The sequence below is a fragment of the Pantherophis guttatus genome, chromosome 9, assembly GCF_059756535.1.
Source record: "Pantherophis guttatus breed Tessera chromosome 9, ASM5975653v1, whole genome shotgun sequence".
Classification (NCBI taxonomy): Eukaryota; Metazoa; Chordata; class Lepidosauria; order Squamata; family Colubridae; genus Pantherophis; species Pantherophis guttatus.
Window position 1 is genome coordinate 27765001 of NC_142071.1, and position 19771 is coordinate 27784771.

The 19771-nt window shown below is 44.5% G+C and overlaps 1 protein-coding gene across 1 annotated transcript in view; it reads right to left on the bottom strand.

Moving 5' to 3' along the window:
* Nucleotides 1-19771, bottom strand: part of SORL1 (sortilin related receptor 1) — a 107521-nt gene that overhangs the window by 41704 nt on the left and 46046 nt on the right. Inside the window, exons 10-22 of the mRNA XM_087875698.1 lie at nucleotides 19077-19194; nucleotides 17594-17667; nucleotides 14926-15014; nucleotides 12082-12260; nucleotides 11755-11941; nucleotides 10709-10837; nucleotides 8341-8426; nucleotides 6919-7091; nucleotides 6657-6788; nucleotides 5839-5930; nucleotides 4774-5020; nucleotides 3022-3160; nucleotides 1044-1217 (exon numbers count right to left, since the gene is read on the bottom strand). Coding sequence (XP_087731824.1) covers nucleotides 1044-1217; nucleotides 3022-3160; nucleotides 4774-5020; nucleotides 5839-5930; nucleotides 6657-6788; nucleotides 6919-7091; nucleotides 8341-8426; nucleotides 10709-10837; nucleotides 11755-11941; nucleotides 12082-12260; nucleotides 14926-15014; nucleotides 17594-17667; nucleotides 19077-19194 — 1819 coding nt within the window. The remainder of the gene's footprint in view (nucleotides 1-1043; nucleotides 1218-3021; nucleotides 3161-4773; nucleotides 5021-5838; nucleotides 5931-6656; nucleotides 6789-6918; nucleotides 7092-8340; nucleotides 8427-10708; nucleotides 10838-11754; nucleotides 11942-12081; nucleotides 12261-14925; nucleotides 15015-17593; nucleotides 17668-19076; nucleotides 19195-19771) is intronic.

Below are 19771 nucleotides of genomic sequence, written 5' to 3' on the forward strand. Positions count from 1 at the left end.
TGGAGTCCATTTAAGCTCACGCCGACTGCTTCAGTGACTCCATCCAGCCACCTCGTTCTCTGCTGTCCCCTTCTCCTTTTGCCCGTTTTTCGCAAAAACAGGACACGCAGAGAGTTTGGGAGGCCTGCAGAGTGCTCCTGGGGGCTGGGGAGGGCAAAAACGCCCCCGTTTTTGGCCACCCAAACCCCCCATGCGTCACGTTTTTGCCCTCCCTGGCCACTAGGAGCGCTCTGCAGGCCTCCCAAACTCTCTTCAGGCCCCATTTTTGAAAAAAACAGGCCTGTTTTTGGCAAAAACGGGATGTGCGGGGCGGGGTTTCGGGAGGCCAAAAATGGCTTTATTCGGTGTATAAGACACACCAACATTTCCACCCTCTTTTGGGGGGGGGAATGCATAATTATACTCCGAAAAGTACGGTAAATAATGTTAGGGAATGGCTATTGCCTAACTGGTTGGATTGGCAATATATATAAACCATCAATGCATGTTTGCAGTCAAAATGTAATGTATAGCTTTAAGACTGTAATGCTGTATTGCATCATACTGTATTCTGATTGGCTAGCTCTGTAGCCAACGTACTTAAGAGGAAGCTTGAATCATGGCTTGTTTTTTCTTATTACGTTATTATTGCTACCTCTGCTCCTCTCTGCCTGTTCTCTCTGCATGATCACTGCTTGATCATTGCTACTTGTTGTTTTCTACTGTTTTACTGATTGTTTTACTGCTGTGCTTGTTCCTGTTTGCAACTCCAAAAAGAACTGTTTTATTGCATATGACTACAACAACTGGTAAGAAGACTTTGTTCTTCGAATATCTCTGGATTGATAATTTAATTATCTTTATCTGTGTATGACCTGGATTGTTTATTGGACTTTGCTTTACTTTTTCCTAAAGTAAAAGAATATCACAACTCAGTGTGTCTGTGTATTGACAGTGCTTATTCACAATCACTCTCAGCCGTTTCTCATCTGCACAACCTTGCTATAAAATAAAATCCAAAGTGAGATGCCATCTGACACTCTAGCACCCGGTATATCCTTTACCTTCTTTTATGCAGGTGCCATTCTTCAAGTGATAGTTGGGTGGACAATCGCATCGTATCTCGCCTGATGGGAGCAGATGGCTGGAGACTCCATCAGGGCATCGACAGGTATAACTATTGTTAGCCCTGGGCAGACACAGCAGGCTGCATGGCTTGTCTACACATGCATTCTTCCCTATCCAGAGGAGAGAAGAAGGAAGGACCAGAAATGTACATCATGAAACTTCAGGAAGAAGATGTTGCCTTCCAGATGTTGGCTTTCTTGTTTGTTTGTTTGTTCGTCTTGGAAAACACTTCACTTCTCATGCAAGAAGCTTCTCGGGTGAGAAGTGAAAGGTTTTCAATGAAAAAAAAAAAGTTCAGTTGCTTTTTGGAAAAGCACCTGTTGAGCCCGAATTTGGCATATGTGTGTCAGAGTATGAATATTCATAGACTGGAATAGGTCAACCAATGAATAGGCATAGCAACTAAGTCAGCCAATGGGGACTCAATGGGGATTGTTTAGAAACAGAAACTTAAGTAAGAAGTCTGGGTGTTCCTTAGCCCTGCAGCTTTAAGCTCCGAGTCCGATTCTGTGCTGAGATCTGAAACTAGTCTCCTCTGCTTGTGTTTTGCTTGTAACTGCTACCAGGTTGGAAGAAATCTGCTGTTGGTATTGTAAATGTACTTCATGTGTTATTATGTATATAAAGAAGTTAATGAATCCTGCTGCATCAGTCTGCCTGTGTGTGCTTTCTGGATTTGATTTTTGCAACAAACTCTGACAATGTGTACCCATTTTATCTAGCTCTCTATTATACTCCTTTATTCCTTTTCTTTCTCTTTACTATGTAAGGGGAGGGGAGTTTCCGGGCTCGCCACATTCTTAAGATGGGGAGGGGGGGAAGGTGTGACTAGATAGTGAGGATTGTTTTGGCTAGGTGACTTTCTTTCCCGTGGGAACAGAGGCTGCTCCTGGCGAGAATGGAAGGTGGTATTTGAAGACCCCGGGAAATGTGGATTGAGTGGAGAACGTGACTTTTGAGGGATGTTTCTAACTTACAATATTATGTGGTGTGTAATTGCGGTTTGTGTCAGATCCGGAATTACAACAGACATTGCCAATTTGATGCTTAACCTAAATAAAAGAAATTTGTTTCGGAAGATGGACTTCGCCTATTTCTTTTTGAATGGGTTTCATCCAGTGGTGGAATTCAAATTTATTTACTACTGGTTCTGTCGGCGTGGCAGGGGAAGGATACTGCAAAATCTCCATTCCCTCCCCACTCCTGGGGGAACGGATACTGCAAAATCCCCATTCCCTCCCCACTCCTGGGGCAAGGATACTGCAAAATCCCTATTCCCATCCCACTCCAGGGGAAGGATACTGCAAAATCCCCATTCCCTCTCCACTCCAGGGGAAAGATACTGCAAAATCCCCATTCCCTCCCCACTCCTGGGGGAAGGATATTGCAAAATTCCCATTCCCTCTCCACTCCATGGGAAGGATACTGCAAAATCTCCATTCCCACCCCACTCCTGGGGCAAGGATACTGCAAAATCCCTATTCCCATCCCACTCCAGGGGAAGGATACTGCAAAATCTCCATTCCCTCCCCACTCCTGGGGCAAGGATACTGCAAAATCTCCATTCCCTCCCCACTCCTGGGGCAAGGATACTGCAAAATCCTCATTCCCATCTCACTCTGCGGCCAGCCAGAGGTGGTATTTGTCGGTTCTCCGAACTACTCAAAATTTCCGCTACCGGTTCTCCAGAACCTGTCAGAACCTGCTGAATAGCACCCCTGGTTTGATCACTTGGAAACCTGACAGCACCTTTGGGACAACCATGTCCTGCATGATTGAGACTCTCCATGGACACTTGCCTTCCAGAGTTGCCACTGAATCGTTAGTTTTAATTAGACTCAACATGGGAAGATCATCTCAAGGGAGATGCATCAGAGAAGTAAAGGCAATGTTTTCTGGTGGACCAATAAATACCTGCAGTCTTTCCATGGTAGAAGATTTTCATGTCCATCACGCTATTGAGATGGTCAACCAAGGTCTCCATTCTGGCTCCGTTGTGCTTGGAGGCTCTGAAAATGCTCAGCTGCGACCAATCATTCCAATAAATATCATTCTGAGGAAAAGCAAAGGAAACCTTTTCATTTTTAAATATTCATTGGAGGACCAGAGATGGAGGCAGATGGAAGGCATAACCATATAAGCAAGTACCAAACCAAGCTAGTTGTACAAATACTTAGCAATCATATTTAAGCCTCTGTTAAATTCATCATACGCACAGAAGGGTTGACTTCATGTGCAATGCTTAGCCAATGGCACACCTTATAAAGCACAACATGAATAATTACGTTATAGGGCACGCAACCCTTCTTGTTCCTGCTTTGATCTGTACGAGCAAGTAAATAAATAAAGTTTATTGTCATTGTATGGGTATACACAGTATTCCCATACAACGAAATTCACTTAACACTCAAAGACCAGGTCCAACACACATAACAATCCCCAAACACACTCCCACCCACCACAATTCCCCACCCCTAAACCACCCAAACATCCACACAACAGACCAAGTAATGCTGTCCAACAGCTCACTGATGGTGGCCCTTTAGTTCATAGTTGAGTGCAATTATAGCTCTGGGATAAAAACTATTCAGAAGACGTGTGGTCCGAGTTTTAATTGTTCTGTAGCTTCTGCCAGAAGGCAACAGTCCCAAAAGATTGTAAGCAGGATGGGAAGAGTCTCTGAGAATATTATGCAACTTCCTCAAACAGCGAGATTCGAAGATGTCGTCCAGGGCTGGTAGCTGGAGCCCGATGACATTCTGGGCAGTTTTAATGATTCTCTGTAGAGCTTTTTTTGTCTGCTACAGAGCTGCTCCCATACCATGCAAGAATGCCATATGTCAGGACACTCTCAATGTTGCTGCGATAGTAGGACAGAAGTAGATGCTGAGATAGATTTATCTTCCTGAGGATTCTCCAGAAGTACAGCCTCTTCTGTGCCTTCTTCACAAGCATGTTAGCATTCATAGTCCATGAGAGGTCCTCCGAGATATAAATGCCCAGAAATTTAAAACTACTAAGGATGGCTAGCTATGCTCTGCATCACATTCACAGTGGTTCTGAGAATTAAAACAAGCTGCCTGGAGATTATGACTTTTGAAGTCTAATATGTCTGGTCAAATTTGTCGTGAGTCGGGAAGCTAAGCAGGGTAGAGTTGGTTAGGATGTGGATGAAAAAACTATTAGAAATCCCAGGACTATAGGTTAGATTGGGAAATTTTAAAAAATCCTAGAAAGAGGTCCTTGATTTTCATCCTACTGGATCTGTGCATAAAATCCCTGAGTTAAACACTTTTTAACACGTAGTGGGTGCTAGATTGCTTGTGTCTATTCTATTATAGGCGTTCTAGATCATGTCTACTCTATTATGGAGGGTTGCAGATTGATAATTCCTGCTTTATCATAGAGGGTTCTAGATTGATAATGCCTGCTCTATCATAGAGGGTTCTAGATTGATAATGCCCGCTCTATCATAGAGGGTTCTAGATGGAAGATTCCTGCTCTATCAGGGAGGGTTCCAGATGAATGATGCTCACGCCATCATAGAGGGTTCTAGATTGACAATATCTGCTCTATCGTAGAGGATTCTAGATGGATGGTGCCCACTTTACCATAGAGGAGTCTGGATTGATAATGTCTACTCTATCATAGATGTTCCAGAAGTACCTTAAACACAGCAATGGCATAGGGATGAGGAAGACTATCCAAGATCACTGATCTCTGCATGCCGTTGAAGTCGACCCGCTCGATCCTGTCCATGTAGGCCTCCGTCCAGTAGATCCAATGATCATCTGCCGAAATTCCGTTGGGCCACTTTACTCCCTCGGAGACGATGCAAGTAGCCGAGGAGCCATCCATTTCGCTTCGATAAATACCAGGCCGGGAATCCCCCCAGTCTGTCCAGAACATCAGTCTGGGAATAGAAGTCATAACCAACAAGAGGTAGAGAGAGAAAAAATGAAGCCTAAGTCAGGTTGGAACTAGGATGGAATGTAATTCTCCTGATTAATTTAGGGAATGTTTCAACCCAGATGTCAGCTTTGGAAGCCATATTAGGCCGGAAGCTTCCATGCTGCCACCTTCTCATGTGTGGGAAAGTAGGAGGGGGGATTTAGTAAAGGGGTTGTCTTTAGACATAATAGCATTCTTCCTGTCGGTCAAGGTCAGGGCGATCCAGCATCTGGAGAAGGAGTGGTCGGAGTGAGGTCTCAAGACGGGACGGATGGTGATTGGGGCATGTGATCGACTGAGGAGTGAGGGGATGGTTTGGGGGGTTTTGATTTACTGAGGGAAAACCCGGACTTCTCAGATTCAGGTTTTCCCAGATGTGCCAGTTTATCTATTCTAGTAAATAGAACTTTGAAAAATGCTTGCTTCAGAGTCTTTACTTGGAGTTGGGGTTTTTCTGGAACACTGACATTAACCCGAATCTCTCCTTAAAGCATAACGGCACCCCGAAAGGGGGCTGCTAAGGGTGCTGAGCCCCAGCATCTACCTAAACCTCGGGTGGTGCGAAGACTCAGTGAAAATGGAGGAGAAAGAAGAGATTGCAGAGGGGGCCGTGAGGATTTACCGACACTCAGTTGGGGTTTTTCTGGAACGCTGGCACCAGAGACATCTCAAGATGTGAGATTCAGCTTTCTGGAGGGCTCCTTTGAGGTCCACGTTGCAAGTCCTCTGACTCCAAAGAGAACACAAACAAGATCAAGGGATAGGAGACTTCCTACTTACCCTTCTTTGGGCACCAAAGTTAGGGCTCGGGGTCGCTCCAGCACCGAGGAGTTTAAAATGGTAAGACGCAAGTCCCCGTCTGGGTTGGCAACCTGTGTGGAGACCACAAATTGGAGAACGATGATTCCACCAGACTATTATTGTTACTGATCTAGCAAGAGGCTGGTTTAGTTCTAGCTGGAAATATCAGGCATAAGAATTCACGTATTTTTTCTTTTCTTTTATGTATACTGAGAGCCCCTGAGGTTAAACACAAGCTTGATGCGGCCCTCAATGAAATCGAGTTTGACACCCCTTGTATAGGGGTTTCCTGCCTGAGCAGGAGGTTGGACTAGAAGACCTCCAAGGTCCTTTCAAACTCTGTTATTTTGTTATGATGAATAATTCAGGAATCTAGATTTATTTAAAGCAAGCCACAACTTGGTCCAGACAAGTTGGATCCAGTTCTTGTCTCTTTCTTTGGTTTCTTTTAGAGACCAAGGAAAAGTCATTATGGATTTGTATTGGGTTAATGGCTAAGCACCAGCAGGCAGGCAGTGAATTCAGATTTACTTTCATTCCTACCCCACACCTTTGCCAAGGACACAGCCAATTCATTAGGAGTAAGAGCTCCCTCCCCCATGGCACAAATCCTTTATTTATTTATTTAATTGATATGCCATCCATCCCACTGTTGAAGCAATACATTCTGTTGCTATAAGGAAATACACACAGCAAAAGTCCCCCTCAAAAAGATCATCCATGCTCCCCATCTGGGATAGACTTCTGCTTCCTTCTTGAAATGTTGGCTTCTTTCCTACAAGCAGAAGGAGGCGTACCTCGATTTTGGGGATGCCGGCGTTCACCCAGTAAAGCAGTTGACTGATAGGCTCAAAGACCAATGCTTCGACCGTCTCCAGGCTGGTGCCGATGATCACTTCCTGCCCAGAACTTCCGTTGAGACAGAGACGCTGAAAATAATGGATCGGAGCCGTTAGGGAAGTCAACTGCTAACTTTGATGCCAACCAAACTCAAGAGGTGATCCCTGAAGCTAAGGAGAGCAGCACGAGAAGAAGTGCTGCTCTGGCCACAACACTAACCTGGATAATTTCAAGAGTCACATCTGCCCAGTATAGACAGTTGTGGGCGTAATCGAAGTCGAGAGCCACCGCCCCACGGAGCCCCGTCAAAGGCAAATCTTCAGTCAACCCGGACGACAGATCGTACCGATGGATGGAATACCTTGTTGAATACAAGATGAACTCATTTTCCTCTGAAAAAATAAATAAATAAAAATCAGCCAAGGAATGAAGTAGGGGTTTTACATTTGGGAAGGAGCATTTTCTGAGCTCAAACATCGCAAAGGGGAGTTTGTAAACACTCTGGCTCTACAGCATCCTCTCTAGCTGATGTCAAGACTGAAATGTCTTGATTTTCCCTCCAAAGATGGCCTCAGATGTAAGCATAATCCAACGAACTTTTTTTAAAACAATGTATGCCACATTGCAAAGTCCCTGTTTTTCACCTCCAACTATGTATTTTTATTTAGACAAAATAGTTATACAATCCAGTGGTGAAATCCATTTTTTTTTTACTACCGGTTCTACGGGCATGACTTGGTGGCTGTGGCTTGGTGGGTGTGGCAGGGAAGGGAGACTGCAAAATCTGCATTCCCACCCCACTCCTGGAGGAAGGATATTGCAAAATCTCCATTCCCACCTCACTCTGGGGCCAGCCAGAGGTGGCATTTGCCTGTTCTCCGAACTGCTCAAAATTTCCGCTATCGGTTCTCCAGAACCTGTCAGAATCTGCTGGATTTCATCCCTGATCCAATCTCTTCTTACAAACGTCCAGTGTTGGAGCATTTACAACTTCTGGAGGCAAGTTGTTCCACTTATTAATTGTTCTGTCAGGAAATTTCTCCTTAGTTCTAGGTTGCTTCTCTCCTTGGTTAGTTTCCACCCATTGCTTCTTGTCCTGCCGTCAGGTGCTTTGGAGAATAGCTTGACTCCCTCTTCTTTGTGTCAACCCCTGAGATATTGGGAGACTGCTATCATGTCTCCCCTAGTTCTTCTTTTCATCAAACTAGACATACCCAGTTCCTGCAACCGTTCTTCATATGTTTTAGCCTTCAGTCCCCTAATCATCTTTGTGGCTCTTCTCTGCACTCTTTCTAGAGTCTCAACATCTTTTTTACATCGTGGCAAATTTAAAGAAAGGTGGAAGCCCTCTCCTTCCCAGTGTTGGCCAATTTTAAGTCCCTTTTATTTCTTTTATTTCTTTTATTGTTGCTTGAACAACACTGCAGTAGACGTTTCCCAATCGTTTCATCAAAGCTACTGATCAACTGTCTTACCAGCAGCAAAACCTGGTCTGTTTGGGCTACTCTCAAAAGAATGAAGTGTGTGTTTGTTAGTTAGCGGGAGTCAAGCTCAACACAAGGCAGGTTTTATTTTCCTGATCTACAACTTTGACCGGTACTGTTTTTTCCAAACAACCTCCTTTTCCCCTCCTTGGCTTACCTGCTAATGGACACGGTACGGTTTCCCCTTCTAACCGGGTTTCTACGTCACCTCCGGAACACGTGTCGCCAGATATCTTGCGGTAACTAACATCAATAAAACGAGAGTGTTTTGTCAAGAGGCACGCAGAGTTGTAACCCGAGTACCCCTATCAAGTTAACAGCACTGGGAATATGCCACTTTATTATTTATTTATTTTTTTTTAAAATATTTTTTTATGGAACAGTTTTGTCTCTAAAAACAACATAAAAAAACAACCACAGATACATAAAAACAACACAAAACATCACAAACAGTACATACCCTCTAAGGCAGGGGTCCTCAACCTTTCGGACCTCAGGGACCACTAAATTCATAATTTTAAATCCCATGGACAACCAATATGATCTGCTTAATGACCGGCTGGGTGGGCGTGGGTAGGTGGTCATGTGACTGGGTGGGCGTGGCCAACTCGATGTCACTCACGTCGAGGGGCGCCTCACCAGCCTCAGCCCCTCTCCTCTCAGCCCCTCCTCGCCTCCCCGTCTGCGTGCCTTAGGGCCCCAACAGGAAGCAGTTGTTGGAGCTAAGCAGCCACACGAGAAAGAGTTGGCAAAACAGCTCAGTTCAAATTGGATCTGGCCAAGAAGGAGGCTCAGCAGAAGCACCTCACTGAGGACTAGGAGCATAGGCTTTCCAAGCAGAGGGAAGACCTGCGGGACTGCAAGGCCAGGTACTGACGCCTGGAGGCTCAGCAGGTAGAGATGGTCAGCCAGTTCCAGGCCATGATGCAGTCCCACTGGAATGAGGTCCTCCGGCTCTTTGCCACCATTGGCGCTTCCCTCCAGCCTTCGCCCAAAGCCCCACACCAGGAGGCTGAGGCAGACCCCAAGTCGGAATTTCTGCCCCCCTCCAACCCACATAAAAAGACTCTGAAGGGGGAGGCTCTCTACAGTAACACAAACATTCATTGCACATATCTGTCCCAGGGGCTGTAGTTTGAGGACCCCTGATTTAGTGCAATATAAGAAATGCAAATAATTTTTCTGCAGACCACCAAAATTTTCTTATGGATCACCAGTTGGTGACCGCTGCTCTAAAGTCATTTTACAGCTTTCTGTATCGGCATATGTACTTTGCTTTTGTAATTCTCTATTCTATCATATCCATTTACTTCTCAATAGTAGTATAATAGCGTTACATCAACGTATATATTAGCCCGCATAGTAGTATTCATTGTTCTTATCTACCGATTTATATTCATTTATATTTACATCTCTTTGTTCAATGTTATTCAATTACTCCAATTTTTGAGTTTCATCAGCGCTAAGTTAAACATTTTCTGTTTTGGTTTCTATTTTCGAGCCAACTGCACATTTTATTCCATACTTCGTAATAGCCCGAATCATCCCTCTCTTTTAACTCCATAGTCATTTTGTCCATTTCTGCACATGGAAATATGCCATTTTAACCTATGCAGATGGCAAAATTGTTTTCTGCAAGTGTTTGGACTTTAGAGGGCGATGCATTGAAACACCAGGGCCCTCCAAAAATAATTCGCAGGTAATATATGAATTGATTGCATTAACACCTTGGGTATAGGTGGAGAGTGACGAAATGTGCATTGTGACAGAGTGACACAAACTCCCTCACACTGTCATGTAAGTGAGAAAAGTTTCATCTCATGGCATCCATCTCACCATTTTTGTCCCATCGCGGTTATAAATAACTAGCTGGACGCCCGTGCTTCGCTACAAAACGATGTGATCCGGTGTGATAAATCGACACTTAAAGCCTGAAACTTAATGTAGCATCCATAGCATCAGAGCGTGTTAATATAAAGCAACTGGCAGTTGGAACAGAGGGGGGGGGAATAAATGTCCCAGCCTGCAGGCCGGATGAGTCACGCGCTGGCCACGCCCTCTCCCGGTTTAGCGAAGGGGTAGCATCAGAGCGTGTGAATATAAGGCAACTGGCAGTTGGGACAGAGTTCCTTTCAGGTGGGGAGGTGGAGTAGAACGTCTAACTCCTTAGCATCAGAGCGTGTGAATATAAAGCAACTGGCAGTTGGGACAGAGTTCCTTTCAGGTGGGGAGGGGGAGTAGAACGTCTAATTCCTTAGCATCAGAGAGTGTGAATATAATACTGTATATGAAATGCTAATGACCTGATGGTCATTTCAAAAAATCCTTTCTTAGTGAGCACCTAGAAGCCAAGAGGAACATACGTGGCAAATTTCAAGTTTGTAGGCTTTACGGTTCTGGAGATTTCATGATTAATGAGTGAATGGTTTTTGCTTTTATATATATAGATTCTATTTCCGCCTGTCTCAAAAAAGCTTTGCAAACGAGCTTGATAAACCTTGTAGTATGTAAATCTCGCGACCTACCCTCGTGTCTTCTTGTAGGTTGACCCAACTGGGCACAGCGCAGGAGGAGAGAAAAGTTTGCCAGCAAACTCGGGATCCGGAATGCAAACTTCTAACGACAGGTCCTCACTTAGCTTGAAACCAAAATCGCTAAACGGGGAAGTTTAAAGAAAAAGAGCAAAGCAAACAAATAATATTTCTTCTAGTTGTTGTGGAGAATATGGTTTCAAACCTTAAGAAAAGCAAGAATTCAGGAATTGCAACCAGTTAAATAGGATTATCATCCACAGAGCATCCAAGGTAGTGTTTCACAACCTTCGCAACTTTAAGAGGTGTGGACTTCAACTCCCAGAATTCCCCAGCCAGCATCTCCAGCTAGCCAGGCCAGGCTGTAGACAAGGCAGAGTGGTAGACAAAAGTTGGTATCATTATTCAAGAGACCACATCTTGACCTAAGGTTTATAGCAGTGTTTGTCAATGTCAGCAATTTGTAGATGTATGGACTTCAACTCCCAGCATGCTACTGGCTGGGGAATTCTGGGAGTGGAAGTCCACACCTCTTAAAGTTGTTGAGGTTGAGAATCACCGATCTAGGCACATAAGGAATTCATTTCCCTCATATCCCTGTGTCCTCATGAAGTTTTCCTTTGATTTCACTCTCCACACATCAAGAAGACGATCCATGAGAGTCAAGGACACTTCAGCAGGAGTTTGCCAAATCCCGAGACTTTTTCTCATAACAATACAATGACACTCAAGTGGGCAATGTGACCTGCACTAATAGGGGGAGGGTGAATTCTATACTTCATAACTATAGTTATGTGGGTTTGCGTGGGAATTAGCTAGATCTGGTTTTGCCCTCATCAGTGCCGAAATGATGTACTCAATAAAGTTTTGCGTTCAGAGGTTGGATCGTCTTGGTTGGGTTTGTCAGCCAGAATGTTGATATATGGTTGAGGCAAACCCACATTTCTAGAGGTCTCCAACAAAGAAGGGGTCCTCTACCTTGAAAGTCCCCATCCTCCAATATTCATCATAACTGTCGCTCACCAGAGACCCCGACTTACCACTCGTAGTCTTCCCTGGTGCAGGAACAATTGGAGACCAGGAACGGTCGATCGAAATCTTCCCCGTTGAAACAAGTGGCGTGAGGCGTTCGCCTTTTGAAGACCGTCTTGTGTCCCAGGAGACACTCGTTCCCGCGTTCATCGGAGGGAGACCACAGCTTATAATCATTTTCCGTGCAAGGCACCCCTAAAAAATAATCAGGGGGTTATGTTTTAAGTTGCGGGGAATGGGCAGGGAAAGGGAAAAAACCCTGTCACGCTACAAGGACAAGCTTCGGCCTACACCGAGATCGAGAAACGCCACTGGAGGCCAATTCCTTCCCTTACCAAGGACATCCGTGGTGTTGATCTGTAGAATCAGCCAACTGTGGCCGTTTTCTTTATAAGACCCAAAAATGGTGAAGATGGTGCTTTTCTCGCCCGGTTCTGTCAGCAGGCCATACACAAAGACTGGCTTTTCGGAGAACGTGAAGGTTTTCCAAGTTTCCCCTTCATTCGTGCTATACCTATGTGGAAAGAATGACAAGAAGATGTCTGCCATACCTTGGTTTTGGTCCTTCTCCATTCCAGCATCTTTTGCTTCTGATAGTCCCCATTTCTTGGTACTTGTTGTGACCTAGGCTCACTTAGTCATTACAAGACACAATTAGTCTCAAACAAACCTATTTTATTATAACAGCTGAGAATTACTTCATTCCCAGCTTAGTCCAAATTAATTCCAAAACAAGTCCTTCAGAAAAAGTCCTTGGGGCTTATCACAAACCTTTATTTTTCTTTGGCACCCTGCCAAAGGCCTTTCTTGGCAAAGCCCCACGAAGTTCAGAAACAAGAGACGCTGACTGGAAAACAGATTTAGCAATGTTGCTCTCCTACAAAGAGCCCAAGAGCCTTTGCTGGTCTTTTAAGCCTTATGAGAGGGGCCAATCATCTCCTGGCTTTACTCCAGAGTTGTCCTTTTTGTTTTAGCTGCTCTTGCCTTCTGGCAGCTCTTCTCATGCGTGCACTAGGAACAGGCTCCTCCTGTTCCTCTGCCTCTCTGCTGTCCGACTCTGGAGGCTCTGGAGTCTGCACATCACTCCCATATGGCCCTGGCCCCATCTCTGCTTCCGATGCAGAGCCCTCGTCTGGGCCTTCCCCAGACTCCAGGACTGGCCCATGTTCCTCCCCAGCCTCCTCACTGTCCGACTCCACTGCCAGTTCCGCAGGCTGCCAGTGAACCACAACACTACTTGCCTCTAAGTTCAGGGTATAGCCAGTGATGGAAGAAACATGAGCTTATTTTCTTTTTCCCCCTTGTCGAAGACAATGCTGGCGAGTTGTTTCGGTGCCAATTGGGCCATTAAGATTTGCTGCGGCATCGCACGTCTATTTTACCCCTCTCGAATCCAGAACCTGAAGAGTGAGGTTGCTGGAAATTGGAAACTCATTGCCAAGTTTCAGCAATTCATTGTGGGGGAAGGTGTGGGCGGCTGTAAAATGGAAACGGGGTGCAGAGTGCTCACCCCTGCGATACAGGCTGACCAGAATGAGGCCCTTTAAAGGCCCTCTGAAAATGTGCAAATTCAGCCAATGTAGATTCCATTAATCTCCATCTTTTTCCCCCCAAAAGACAACAGAAGCTGTTTTGATTGACATTTGGTTCCTGCTCCATGCTAACAATTATTTATTGGTTTGTAATAAAGCCTAAGAACCAACTGATACAATGGTGAAAGCACCAGGCTAGAAACCAGGAGACTGTGAGTTCTAGTTCTATTTTAGGCAGGAAAGATGGGGAGGTGATTTTGGGCCAGTCCCTCTCTCTCAGCCCTAGGAAGGAGGCAAGGGCAAACAAACCACTTCTGAAAACCCTTGTCTGGGCAGCCTCCAAGTGTTGGGCATAATAAATAATAAATAAATGATAACATTGAAGAGCTCCACAATCTTGGTGACAACATCCGTTAAGCTATCCTCATGCACATTTTGGAAACCACTCTCCAAGAATTTTCCTGGAGTTTTTCAAAGTGCATGATTAAGAAGATGGAACCAGAGAGATCGGCTGCCTCCTTTAATCATCGCCCACGGTTTTTTCCTTAAAATCAAGATACCGGAAGCGAGAAAGGGTTGCTGATTTGGCCTTCTTCCTACACATGCTGGTTTTGTTTTGCTTTTTCAAATCCGAGATGCAAATTAAATTGCTCACTGGGACGGAACACAATCTGTTGGAATCTGTTGGCCACAGAGGCTTGAGTGAAATTGTCCCTCTAAAGTTTTCTCAGTTCCTAGATTGAATAGCCAAGCAGCAGATGCAGACAGAGATAAAGATCCAAGAGAGAAATATGGGAGGCAAGTCAAAAAAAGCATAGCAATTAAAGTATTGAAGCGGGCAAGAGATGACGGATAGAAGATTTCTCTTTTTTTGTTGTTCTGATTTGCTTCTGCTTTTCTCTTTCTCTCTCTTCTCTTTTTTTAGGTAGGTGACATGACTAGAAGTTAGGTGGGATAGAAAGAAAACGTCTTCTAATAAAGGGTGACAGGATTAAAAGTTAAAATAAGTGATAGAAATAAGAGAAGGGGGAATATTAGTGTATACACTTTTATATAATAAAATAAAAGCAATAACAAGAGAAAATAATGGAATAATTGAATAATGACAGACTGCAACTTAATATCAATGTGTATCATTATTAGAAATATATAAGCTGATTGAACGTAATAACTATGATTAATTCTACTGGTTTTATCTGTATTAGAATGCATGACACCCAGGGTGCCACACTGTTACGCATTGAGATGTTTGTAAAAAATAAAAAAAACTTGTAAAATAAATAAATAAATGAGGACCCAGATTGTGGGGGCAAAAAGCTGACTTTGTATAAAATATACAAAAGTATGAAGGCTATTGCTTAACACATTGTAAGCCGCCCTGAGTCTCCGGAGAAGGGCGGCATATAAATCAAATTAAAATAAATAAATAAATAAATATTCTTCACTTTCAAAAATAAATACATACATACATGCATACATAAAGTTTTCTCAGTTTTTCAAATTCTTTACCCATAAAGATTTAGAGCATGGCTATCAAGATTCCTTTTCCATTCTCCCAGGTGGCCTAAAACACCTGGGAAGTGGAAGATAAATGATCCCAGTTTACAGACTCAGTTTCCCCAGGACAGGACTTATTGGTTGGCTTACTTCAGCTGGTTTGTTTCTGAGCCCTGTGTCACAGCCATGAGGATGCCCCCGTGGTCTCCCCAGGAGTAATAATGGGGCCCAGACAGGACCTGAGAGAGGAAGCAAAGAAAATCACTGGATCAATATCAGGTAGCAAAAAGACAAATATAAACACGCATGCATAGAAAAATTCATTCGGCATTCTGGAAAGTCGATATTCATGTGCCTGCTTGCTCTAACAAATACATTCAAGGTGGATCCTATCATTTTTCCCATAAAGGAATCACGTTACTGGAACTGCCCCTCTCTGCAAAATTGCCAACATTCATTTGAAAAACACCTTTATACATTCTCAACAACTTTTGTTGTTGTTAGTTGCAAAGTTGTGTCCGACCATCGCGACCCCATGGACGACATTCCTCCAGGCCTTCTTGTCCTCTACCATCCTCTGGAGTCCATTTAAGCTCACGCCGACTGCTTCAGTGACTCCATCCAGCCACCTCGTTCTCTGCCGTCCCCTTCTTCTTTTGCCCTCAATTCTTCCCAGCATTCGGCTCTTCTCCAGGGAGTCCTTCCTTCTCATTAGGTGGCCAAAGTAGTTGAGTTTCATCTTCAGGATCTGGCCTTCTAAAGAGCAGTCAGGGTTGATCTCCTCTAGGACTGACCGGTTCTCAACAACTTATCTGGGGTTAAATACCAACGATACATCAGCTTATAAAACTTTTCCCACAATGGAGGAATGGCTACAGAAATGGATGGCGTTAGTAGAGATGACTAAACGGTTTGGTTTGATCAAAGAAAAAAAAATACAACTACTTTTGTTTCTACTTGGAAATCACTTCTGGACTTTGGGCTCGAGGAGGGGGATCAGATCAGATGTTCCCAAATATCTTTGCATCTTGTGAGACCAGAGGCCAAGCAAAACAAAATTAAAACCCTCTTCTTCTTCTTCTTCTTCTTCTTCTTCTTCTTCTTCTTCTTCTTCTTCTTCTTCTTCTTCTTCTTCTTCTTCTTCTTCTTCTTCTCCTCCTCCTCCTCCTCCTCCTCCTCCTCCTCCTCCTCCTCCTCCTCCTTCTTCTTCTTCTTCTTCTTCTTCTCCTTCTCCTTCTTCTCCTCCTTCTTCTATATAAATTTTATTTGTACATTTTTCTTTAACTTACATAAATGCTTAATTATATAGTGTATTTGTCTGGGTGAATTTACTTATACATAATGTCAATAATAGTAATAATATTTACTTCTAAATAGTAGTATTCTTCCAGCTTCTAATTTCTACCTTTGTGGTCTAACCATTTGTAGAACAAATCCCACGTTAAAAAATATTCTATATCTTCTTTGTCTTTTATCTTTAATGTTAGCCTATCTATTTCTGCACAATCTATTTTTTTTTTTTAAATTATGGTTACATCTGTAGGAATTCCCTCATTTTTCCAATATTGTGCAAATACATTTCTTGCTGCTGTCAATGCATGTAATATTAAATATACAACCCCTTTATCATATTTTTCTGGTAGTATATCTGTCTTCTTCTTCTCAGGCTGGGCAGGAGCCAAACCAAGCCCGTCCTATCCCCATAGAGGAAGGGGAGGTGGCTGCAAATTTTGCAGATTATCCGAATACAGGCCGAAAATCACATCATCAGATGAGCTTGGCTGCAAAACCCAGGGCCGAGCAGCCCACCGAAAAAGCCGAGGGCACTTCCATGAACGGAAGCCAAGCCTCACTGGGAAGGCAAAGGGCCAAACCATTTTGGCAGCTCACCCTGTGGTCTCCCTTCCTTCCCACAATCGGATCACCCCAACACCCTTGAGGGAGGCATTTGCGGAAGAAAAGATGGGGCATGGAGGCTGGCGAGCGAAGGACAAATGCCATTCACCATAAATTAAGAGCCTGTAGTACAGTGGACTAATGCACTGTTATTAACATCTGCTGCTTGCAATTACTGCAAGTTCAAATCCCGCCAGGCTCAAGGTTGACTCAGCCTTTCATCCTTTCTAAGGTAGGTGAAATGAGGACCCAGTTTGTGGGGGCAATAAGCTGACTTTGTATAAATATACAAAAGTATGAAGGGTATTGCTTAACGCATTGTAAGCCGCCCTGAGTCTCCGGAGAAGGGCGGCATATAAATTAAAGCAAAAAAAAAATGGGCAGCAACCTTTCTCTGCAGGTACAGGGATTTAAGACTAACTTCAAAGGTGTTTTTTTTTTCCAAAAGGCAACGGGACTTTCTTGGGTTTTCGGTCTTTGAAAATGTTTTGCCTCTCATCCAAGTAGAAAAATAGGGACCACCTTTGGTGGGAAGGGAACAGCGTTCCGTGCGCCTTTGGCGTTGAGTCATGCCAGCCACATGACCACGGAGACATCTTCGGACAGCGCTGGCTCTTCGGCTTTGAAACGGAGATGAGCACCGCCCCCTAGAGTCGGGAACAACTAGCACATATATGCGACGGGAATCTTTTTTACCTTTTATCATTATTTCATGGGGGGGGGGGGTTGCACTACAAATAAGATATGTGCAGTCTGCATAGGAATTCGTTCATGTTTGTTTTCAAACTATAGTCCGGCCCGAACAGTCTGCGGGACCGCAAATTGGCCCCCTGTTTAAAAAGTTTGAGGACCCCTGCTCTAGAGCTACAGGGATGCCACCCTTCCCCCACCCGCCACCCCCGAGGGTCTGGCGTTTCCTTACCTCCTGCCATCGGACGCCAGCACTGCTGGAAATGTAAACATTCATTTTACTTGCCATGTTCTTCCCCACAGAACCTACGAAGAGAAGAAGCACGCGAATCTCAGGGCAATTATTCTGATCTTTTAAGTGCCTCAAGATCAGGGGTGTCAAACTCGATTTCATTGAGGGCCGCATCAGGTTTGTGTTTGACCTCCCGGGGGGGGGGGGGTGAAGTGCAGTGATGGTATTTCAGCTGGTTCTATCCGGTTCGGGCATACCGGTAGGGGCGACGGCGGGGTACGCCGCCCACCCGATCGGATGTCATGACATCCCATTTTCCACATTTTCGAGGCCTTGCGCATGCACGGTGATGACACGTGTGACCGTAGCAAGCACACACACGCGCACACACATTTGCGAACGGGTAGGGAAGGTAAGTGAATACCTCCCCTGGCGAAGTGGATGTGACCAGGGTGGGCGTGGCTAGCTCGACATCACTCGTATCAGGGACGCCTGGGGTGGTCCGACCTGACAGAAAAAACGGGCTCCCAAGCTTCGTTTTCGGCTGCAATGGCCTCCTGCGATCCTCTGCCAGCAAAAATGAAGCTCAGGAGGGCCGCGTGTGGCCCTCCTAAGCTCCATTTTTGCTGACGGAGGCACCGCGGGCCGGTCCTTCACTGTTTCCAGGGCAGCCCAGCGGGCTAGATCTAAGCAACCTGAGGGACGGATCCGGCCCCCGGGCCTTAAGTTTTGACACCCCTGTACAAGACAGTGCCCGTGACTCCAAAACAGATGCCTAATACAGGGGGTCGTTCAGTGACCATTCTAAGTTCCCTTGGCACTGAAAAAAAGTGACTTATGGATGTTTTTCATACTTACCCTGTTTCCCCTAAAATAAGACATCCCCTGATAATAAGCCCAATCGGGCTTTTGAACGCATGCATTAAAATAAGCCTCCCCCCGAAAATAAGCCCTCCCCAAAAATATTTAAACGCAGAGCTGGAAATCAGGTAAGACGGCAAGAGGAGCCCCATCTTGCTCCACGCGCCCCCAAAATAGTAAGACCTCCCCAAAAATAAGGCCAAGCGCTTATTTTGGAGTTCAAAAAAATATAAGATAGGGTCTTATTTTTGGGGAAACACGGTAGAACCCTTGTGGCATCACTGTGTTCAGGTGATCTTTGCAGTATCCTTCCCCGAGGAGCGGGATGGGAATGGGGATTTTGCAGTATCCTTCTCCCAGGAGTGGGGTGGGAATAGATATTTTGCAATATCCTTCCCCCTGGTGTGGGGTGGGAATGGAGATTTTGCAGTTTCCTTCCCCTGCTATGCCCACCAAGCCACACCCACCAAGCAACATGAAGCCATGCCCACAGAACTGCTAGTAAAAAAATTTGGATTTCACCACTGGCTTTGACCATCAACCAACCAGAATTTAAGAAGAGGAGAGCGAAAGGATCAAAGCGAAGTCAACCCAAGGGAAAAAAAAAACCCCAACAACCTACCTGTTGCAATGATCAATCCAGGAGCGGATTCCTTGGATAGGATGGGCATTCTGCGCAACTGGAAGTTGAGAAGCTGGCTGAGTCTTTGGGCCAAGTGAAGAGAACACCCCAAAGAAAGCTAGTGAAAGAGGAAACACACAAATGTCACTTGCCTTGTCCTACCAGAAAATAAGATGCATTTAGAGTTCCGGAATCTGGGTGTCTCATCAAGGGCTCTGAATCAAGGATCGACGTCCCAGACTTGTAACATCATTGCAAAAAAGGCATTAAGAGTTGTCAATCTCATTTTACGAAGTTTTCTCTCTGGTAACGCTATACTTCAAACTAGCATATAAAACCTTTGCCAGACCTACCCTTGAATACTGCTCACCTGCCTAGAATCCTCACTGTGTTTCAGATAATCAATACATTAGAGAAAGTCCAGAGATATTTTACTAGAAGAGTCCTCAAATCTTCTGCTCGATATAAAATTCCCTATCCCACCAAGCTTGAAATTTTAGGTCTGGTTAGCCTCAAACTATGCCGTCTATGTTCCAACCTATGCTTACTTCATAAGATTATTTACCAAAACATCCTACCTGTAAATGAATACTTTCATTTCAACCGTAATAACACAAGGACTCAAACTCAATGTAATTCGCTCTAATCTTGATTGTAGGAAATGTGACTTCTGCAATAGAGTAGTAAATATCTGG